General features: G+C 37.6%; 1 protein-coding gene and 1 long non-coding RNA gene across 2 annotated transcripts in view; one reads left to right on the forward strand and one right to left on the reverse strand.

The window, feature by feature from the left end:
* LOC130425913 (zinc finger protein 91-like) overlaps positions 1 to 7,017 on the forward strand; it is a 235,520-nt gene extending 228,503 nt beyond the window's left edge. The window contains exon 5 of the mRNA XM_056752351.1: positions 6,210 to 7,017. Coding sequence (XP_056608329.1) covers positions 6,210 to 6,867 — 658 coding nt within the window. The 3' untranslated portion in view covers positions 6,868 to 7,017. The remainder of the gene's footprint in view (positions 1 to 6,209) is intronic.
* LOC130426005 (uncharacterized) lies at positions 1,890 to 4,308 on the reverse strand. Its single transcript, XR_008907125.1, has 2 exons — positions 2,326 to 4,308; positions 1,890 to 2,251 (listed from the first exon to the last, which is right to left on the reverse strand). It is a non-coding gene; the product is annotated as an uncharacterized LOC130426005 (long non-coding RNA).
* Positions 7,018 to 9,193: the final 2,176 nt, after the last annotated feature.

Consider the following 9,193-nt stretch of genomic DNA (forward strand, 5'->3'; position numbering starts at 1 on the left):
TGCAAATAAAATGTATATTACTAGATGTGGTTATTCTTAGACGTCAAAAGCAAAAACAACAATTACATTTGGAGTATTTGTTTAATTTGTCATTATTTATTTCATTTAAAAGTTCAAGATTTAAGTATAATTTTTTGTTTTATTTTGCCAATGTCAGTATACCTGTTAAGCAGGGACTCTTATTTTGATATTGTTATCATGAAAGATAAAAGTCTTGTGTGTCTTATAGCGCTTCAAAGGAAATGGAGTTGATGAAGATCAAACGCTCACGGTTGTCTCGCGCTAAGGTTAATTGCGCCTTGAAGGTTTTCTAGCACCTAGTTTGAATGGATACCAAAGTAAATGTTATTTGTTTGTGTGTTAGATATTATGGGTTTCTTTTTGATGGTTTATATTTGCTGATTTTCCCTTATTATTCATTCATTGCTTTGTTTTTGTTTTCTGTTTTTGTTATACACGTAAGTTCTGACCGATCTTCACTCTTCAAACGATCTTGATTGCAATGTGATGGAAATAGATTTGAAAATAAAAGCGTGTGAACCATCAGTGAAGAGTGGGGCCCGTTCTTCGTACGTCGCTTATTACATCCGAGATCAAATGACACATCCAAGATCATAACATCGTGCTAATCATGATCCGGCTAATTGGGTTCTTCGAACACACCTGCAGGATATGATTAGTATCGCTGGATTGAGTTATCTGAGATAATTGCGCGTTCATGCGCTTGTTTAAAAGGGGATATGTATCGATAGTAGAAACAATGATCAGCAACGCTGCTATTGGCTGCTCACATGGCAAAAGAGCGCGCTCAGTTTTTCAACGCAACAGAGCAAGAATTATTACTGGAAGGGTTTGCTTACAGTAATAATTAGAAAAAATAATTAAAACGCCAGTGGAGAGGGCTGGCAAAAAGTAGCAGACAAATTAAATGCGTAAGTGTTCCATGTTATGGTTATATCACTTATTATTACAGTATATAGTCTTATTTTAATAATTTCATATTTCATATATATTTCAATTTTCGTAAATAATTTGTTGCTGCGTTAAATTATGTCTATAATCCAAATTGCTTGTACAGTCATTTCGACAAATAAATATTGAGTTAATTTCTTTGACTTGTGAAGGTGAAAGCTGTATAACTAATGTAATTTTTTTTGCAATTTGATATTGATCATATTTTCTCCTTGTGTATTGTAATGCCATTGAGTTCTCCTCTTTTGTGTAGTTTTACATAATAAACCAACACTTTTATCTGTTCCCAAGAAAGTGGTGGCTGAAATATGTGCAGTAAGTGGACATTTATAACTTTACATCAAAAGGAAAGAAAGTGCAACACTTTGTAAAACCCATTTTTCTTTTGCACAGGACAGTGAAGAAACCCTCTCAGATGACTGTCCTTTGGAGGAATTACTTGTAAGTGCACAAATAACTTTATTTAATTTATAGGTGTGGACACATTATTTCTGACTGCAATATAGGAGGAGGAAACGCCTACAGACAGGCCTACAGCACAAAAATATACAGAGGTCGGCAGTCTACTTTTCCTTTTTCTGTTGCATGAGGCTTGTTGAGTTTTTTTTTTTTAATGGCACAGGGGGATATCCGTACCCTATATAAACAGAATCTTCAACATAAAATTGAGTATTTTGCTCTTAAAAAAACAAAAATTAAGGGGAGAAATTGAACTTGACACCTTAAAGAAGAAAAAACTGGCACTAGAGATTGAGTTGCTTCAAAAGAAACTTCAGAGTAATTGCTTAAACCCTATTTTTCACAAAGAGCACTATTGCTGCCCTTGGATAACTATATATCTTATTGCAGGCAAAAGATGACCATCACTGGCTTTTCTTGAGAAACAATCATTGAAATAAAACTCCATGAACTAAGCATGTTGTCTTCTATTATTCATTTAATGAAAGTTTATGTGTAAAAAAAAGAATTCATAAAATCGTGTTCCACAATACTGTCCTGTGCAGCTCTGCCACTATTGGTCCAAGTGCACTGGCTGGAGGTCATCATCAGGCTGCACCTCCACCACAGGGGTCCTCTCCAGGTGCAACCCTCAGACCCTTAAGACACTGAAATCTTCCTTTAGTTGGCCAAAGGTCATTTCAATGCGTGGCCTTGTCCTGGCTAGAGCTGCATTGTAACGGGTTTGTGGTCCAGGGTTTGGGTTGGGGAATGCCGTCATGAAGTACTGCCTGCCTGAAGGCATAGCCCCTGTCGCCGAACAGGATCCCATCGTCAGCACCTGGAAAAATGCAGTTTTGATAGGCTCAGAATAAAATTATGTAATACAGTGAGTTTTAAATAATTTTTCCTTACCACGTTCAAATAATGTGCATAAATGTGACTCTCTGAAAATCCTGGAGTCACCCACAGAACCAGGCCATGTGGCTTCCACATTTGTGATGTGGAACATGGAGTCGCACACCATCTAAAATATTTGAAATCAGTCTGCATACTTTTTGATTACGTTACTTTTATTTATTTATTGCTTATCTGGAATATGAATAATTGTTATAGTAATTTACTTGCACATTTACACTGTGAAATCCCTTTCTGTTCAAAAAATCCCCTTCATTTGGGCCAGGTGGGGCCTTGATGGGGACCTGTGTGCAGTCTATGGCACAAATAACATTAGGGAAGCCTGAGGAACAAATACTGTAAGTCCTAGGCTACTTTTTGGCATGATCATGATTCCATGATCTTCATTAACAATTATAATGTACCTGCAATGGCAAAAAAAAATCTGCTTCACAGCCTGTGGTCTTAAGTGGCATGGAAATACCACAAAGCCCCCTAAAAACTGTTTGAGTGACAGATAAACTTTGCGAGTGGCACGACATACAGCATTTTTACCCAGGTATTCTGCATCTCCAATAGTGTAAAGGAAAGTGCCACTCGCAAAGAATCGCAAAGCTATTCAAACTGTGCAGTTGTTAAACCCCGACTGCGACGAGTCCAACATTTAACGTGTGGCTCCAACAAGTTGATAATGTAGATTACACCCTCCCGAGAAAAACGATATCTCTCAATCAGTAGATTATCGCGCTGCGCTAAAGGATCCTGTCGATCTCGCAAAACGCGATTAATTCGAAAAGCTCTTTGAATTATTCTGGTACCTTCAGCAACGCATTCCTGACGTAAAAACGGACAAGACATGTCTGCGAAAGACTTCCCATATCACCTACGCTTATAAAGCCGTGATCTAATCCTGTTTACATGAAGTAAGCCTGCTCCCGAGCAGGTTCAAGCTTACGGACCTGTTGCTATGACAGCAAGTCCAGGATGAGCTTCGAAGAACCAAACAATCCAAGATCATGCCAAATCGTCAACAATCAAATCCAGCTAACCGAGTTAGCGACGTACGAAGAACGGGCCCCTGTATTCATTCAGTTACAACAACATTGAAGTATTTTGCCATCTGGTGTTCAGACTGTGAAACTGCACAAATATAGAAGTGCAACACGGCGCTTTGCACAAGAAAAAAAACGTTATTTGCGGGTTTAAATATAAAATATACATGAGGTGTCGATAATAGTGCAGCCTTCGTTTACGATATAAAGTTGTAGTTTTTCGCCCTCAGGTTTAGTCTCGTGCATTATTGGCTGGATAAGTTTGTGGTTGCACAAGTAACGCTGTTAATTAAAAACATATATTTGTATCCATCTCTTATTTTCGTTTTAGATGTACAGAAGACGTGCTGACATTTAAATTAGACTTTTAGCAGATTTTCAGGGTGGATTTAACACCAACAAACCGTCGAAAGAACAGCCGAGAACTTCTAATTGGCTTACAAGCTTATCAAGTATCATGAATTGAGTATTATTTTTTTCAGGATTTTTGTTTTTATACTATTGTTTGTACGGACATTAAAAGCAAAAAACAACAACACTTTAATAAATAAAATATTTGTATAATAATTAACCAGTCGAGTCTATTTATCCCCGTGGGCGGAGCTACGCCGTCAGGCTGGTCCATTGGCTACCGCGCTGAATGACAGCAACAAGAGCACATTTCTCTGATTGGTCGAGAGATTTGTCGGGTAGACAGAGCCAACCTGAGATTCGACCTCTTGTTTCGACACTTTGTTTTAGATCGGCTTCAAAATACAAGACTAGAGAATAGAGTGAAATGTAAGTCGAATTTAAATAGAATTTTGTCTAAATATTTGATCGATAACATTATTTTAATTTGACCAGTAAGTGGCGCTAATGCACTATCCTCATTAAACAGCGGAACACGGATAACGTTACACAAGGACACATCGAGTAAACCCGCCAAAAACCTGAGGTAGATCATCACATACATGTAAGATTTGACGTGTCTTTCTCTTCTTCAGGTATTTGTGTTCGTTTCCTGACTAAAATAGTCGGGTGAACATTGTCAGGTGAATATCAACTTTAAATGTGCATTTGTGATTTAAAAATACAGATTTAATAGCACGATTTATATTATGACTAGCATTCAGTTTACACATAAACAATGACAATAACGTCAAAACGTGCTAACGTTCAAGGACGCATATTGGAACTACTGACTAAACGTTTTGAGTCAATTAATTGTTTAATTGAGCATCTTAAGATGATAACTGACAATAGAAATCTATAAACACGGCGGATTCATTTCTGTTTTATTAATTCACAGTTTAAAAATTGACCACCTATAGAGCTTGGGAATCTACGTCTTTGTGCATTGCATTCTGGGTAGTCAGCGCCATGTTTTAGGACAAGTTCAGCATTGTAGAATGACAGCAGATAGAAATAACCAGAGTTAAAATGGGCTTTTGCATTGATTTCTATACGTATTTTGCACATTTCACATGTTTTTTATTTATTTATTGAAACAGCATTCATTTACAAACTCAAATGGGGAACAAGAATATGCATATGAAAAAATACATAAGTATCCATGCGTATATATAAAACTCTAAACACAACAGAACAACAAACAAAAAAATGGTTTTGAACATTTCCGGGGGGAGGGGTGGCAAGGACACAAAATAAAAAAAAGTCTCATACATGGTTTTATAGAACTCACCAATGGGGTTGATTATCTTTGGATAAGTGCTTTAAGGATTCTAAGTATTTTTTACATTCATACATTCATCTAGGCAGAAATACTTTTTAGCGTAGAGACAAAATATGTGTCAATACTTATACAGCATCATATAGAAAAGAAAATATGACTGCGCTTTGTCATGAATGTGTTCTATTCATGTTTATACAGATGTTTTGAATTTTCCTCATTTACACAGCATCTATGTACATGAACATGGGAAGCTTTTACTTACAATTCTTGTATTTACCTTACAGATCATTTACATTTCACAAAAAGTCTGGCTATACTCCATATTGAAAAAACAAACATTGTGACGGGATGAACGATGTACTGTCAGGACAGTCAGTGCTGCCAATGGACTATGAACTTTTGATAGTATATTTTATGTGGAAAATAATTGTGATATTCATTATGAAATATTGTCTTTTGTATATCAAAACTTGATCTAACGGTATTCGTGCAGATTTATTTTATCAAGTGCACTGATTAGATAGATAGTGCTGTGAAGAGGACAGATCTATAAATTACATCTACTGTTTAAGCTTAAAACAAGTGTATATTCTTTTCATTTAAATAACCATTCCATAGACTGTTTTCATTTGGTAAAATTATTGTTATTATAAGTTTATTTTATTGATTTTTGTAAAGATATATTTCTCCACTGCCTCTGGCCTTAATTGGGAAAATTAAAAGTCCCGTCATCACTTAGTCTGACATTGTCTGCTTGAGAATGCCATAACATCAACCTCTAAAAGATTGCTAACGACGGACCCATCACAATCATCCATCTTAGTTTTTAAAGCAAAGGAAAGCCTTTCTGTTACATATGTTATGTATAATATCAATCCACTCTTCAACCGTAAGTGGTTCAGGTTTAAGACACATTAACTACTTTTTTACCGTCTGCCAGAAGAGTCTTTTATCTTTATTATTCCACCTTTCAAAAGGAATATTAGCCAAATACAAAAACTCACATTTAAAAGGAATTCGCAAATCAAAAACAGCCTCTATATTTCTATTTATGTATGTCATTTTTAACAATTTAATGTGTTCCTTTTAGATATGATGGAAGTGAACACTGGGGAGAAGACTGTCACGTGTCATCAGTGTGGAAAGAGTTTCACGTGTAAAAGTGTCCTTAACAGACATATGAGAATTCACACTGGAGAGAAACTTCACGCATGTCTTCAGTGTGGAAAGACTTTTACACAAAAAGGAAGCCTTCAGTCACACATGAGAAGTCACACTGAAGAGAAACCTCACGCATGTCTACAGTGTGGAAAGAGTTTTATACATACAGGAAACCTCAAGAGACATATGAGAATTCACACTGGAGAGAAACCTTACGTATGTCTACAGTGTGGAAAGAGTTTTACACAAACCGGAAGCCTTCAGACACACATGAGAATTCACACTGGAGAGAAACCTCACGCATGTCTACAGTGTGGAAAGAGTTTTACACAAACAGGAAACCTTCAGTCACACATGAGAACTCACACCGGAGAGAAACCTCACGCATGTCTACAGTGTGGAAAGAGTTTTACACAAACAGGAAACCTTCAGTCACACATGAGAATTCACACCGGAGAGAAACCTCACGCATGTCTACAGTGTGGAAAGAGTTTTACACAAACAGGAAACCTTCAGTCACACATGAGAATTCACACCGGAGAGAAACCTCACGCATGTCTTCAGTGTGGAGAGAGTTTGACGTGTGAAGGTAAACTAAAGGGACACATGGAATTCACAGGAGAAACACCTTTCATACATCATCAGTGTAAGCAGTCTTTTGCATGCGTTTAATACACATTTGTATTTAAAACTGTTAAGTTCTTTTTAAGTTCTGGTTGTTTTAAACCGTTTAGATTCAAGTTTAAATCAAACAGTAATTCAGTCATGAATGTGCATCCACTCTGTTCAACACACACATCTAAAGAAAGCCCATGGAACCAGATTCTCCAGCACTTGTGTTTTTTGTTTGTTTTAATTGAAAGATAATAAAATGTGTTTTTATCAGTTCGTCATTGTTTGTAGGTCTTTTAGACTTCACGTGCTTTATAAAGGCCTGAAATGAAGTGAAATGTTTAATGTAAAATTAGCTTAAAGTTCAAGCTTGTCCTGAGCTAGGGCCCATTTCAGAAAGGAGTTTAAATGAAAACTCTGAGTATATTAACCCTGAAATGAGGGAAACTCTTGAGTTTTCTGTTACGGAATGTGAAGTATGTCAAACCCGAGAAAGCAGAGTAGCTCAAGCTTGTTTCTGAAGGAGAGGTCACTTATACTCAGACTCAGTTAACGTAGTAACTTACTCTATGAACCTTGCCTGGTCGGGAGCAGGTTTTCGTTGGTAAACACAGAGTTTATTTCGATCTCCTCCCCCTTTTAAAGCCCAAGTGGTGTAAATCATTCGTTCATACATTCACTTAATACAGTCATTTATGGCACACATCTTGATTACGAAGAGACAATCTCAGTGACTAAAATGTCATGTGTTCTTTTATGGAGGATTCATGAAGAGGCTGCATAAATTCATTGGGATGTTCTTTGATTTCAGGAGAGAAATGTAGGACCCGAGTGAAATTTTGTAATTTCCCTTCGATTTTTTTATTAAAACTGTACCGTTTTTCTTTACAGTGAATTATATATATCAAAATATATCTCATCCTTCCTTACAATAATGACACCATCCACTGTACGTGTATTATATCAGAGCATCGGCATAAATTTCGTTTAACAGTAGGGGGGGACAAAACACATACAATTTCTCAAAAGCAATTTTTGAAGGGGACACAAATAATACAGTGAAAATTGTACTTACTACCACACGAAGCAACAATATGCAGGTTGTTCATAGGTTTATCATTCATATTATTAGTCATATTATAACTGAGCTGAACAGTCACATGCTGTAATACAAGTGAACAATTTATTCCATTTATATATTTTTTGTCTCTGTTGTGAAGATAGGAAACAAATACACTAGTCAACGTTTGAAGTGGATCAAAACCTTCCATCAAAGTTGTTCTAAATTCAAAATTTGTTTCTTAAGCAATTCCTCCATAACATGAAAGTCCGTTATGAGTCTATGTTGTCATTAAAGAAATGTCATCCTTAATGGCTTTTGATGGTCTCCAGACATGATTGTTTGTCACTAGGTACCAATTGAACTGTCACAGGTGTCCAAAATTTGGAACTAGTTATCATTTAAGGCTCTTAAAGCTGTACTTGATATCAGAAAGCATTGAAAATGCCACATTTAGTAAGATTGCAGGATTCTGACCTTAACATGGCCATTGGGATGATGCGAGGAGGCATGACTCAGTGGGGACGTCTCAAAATGTCATTTCGAGACCCTGGAACAGGTTCAGAAGGTCTGGTAGTGCGAGTCGAAGGCATGGTGGAGGCAGGCAATGGGTCACAACACCAGATCAAGACCGGTACATGACCCTGCATGCCCGCAGAAATCGTTTCATGCCTGCAGTCAGCCGGCGAAATGACCTTCAGGATGCAACAGGGGTGCGAGTATCCACTCAGATTTTGAGGAGACGACTTCATGAAGTTGGCTTGAGAGCCCGAAGACAAGATGTGAGGGTGCCTCTTTCCAGAGCACACAAACTGGCACATCTGCAGTGGGACAGAGAACACCACAGTTGGACACTGAATGAGTGGGGTACAGTGCTCTTTACAGATGAGTCCCGGTTCTGTGTGGACTTCCTAGACAGGCGTAGGAAGGTTTGGCTTTGCCCTGGGGAGAGAAATTTGCCACAAAATGTTGTACAGCATGACAGTTTGGGCGGATCATCGGTCATGGTTTGGGGAGGCATCTCCATGGGCGAAGGAGAGAGCATGTCATTATCGAAAATGGGAGTCTGACAGCCCAAAGGTATAGAGATGAAATTTTGAGACCAGTTGTGCGACCGTATGCTGGCGCAATGTGGCCAGATTTTGTGCTTATGGATGACTGTAGAGTGACAAAGTGCAGTACAGTGGACTATCCAGTGCATCACCATAATTACCATTTTGCTGGCTCATTGAGGCATTCCAAAGGCACGACATCGTGCACTGCAGGCAATATTGTTAAAGAGGCATTTCTAGTCCTTTGTGACTTCAAGTGAATCACATAAGTACT

The sequence above is a fragment of the Triplophysa dalaica genome, chromosome 7 (assembly GCF_015846415.1).
Source record: "Triplophysa dalaica isolate WHDGS20190420 chromosome 7, ASM1584641v1, whole genome shotgun sequence".
NCBI lineage: Eukaryota > Metazoa > Chordata > Actinopteri > Cypriniformes > Nemacheilidae > Triplophysa > Triplophysa dalaica.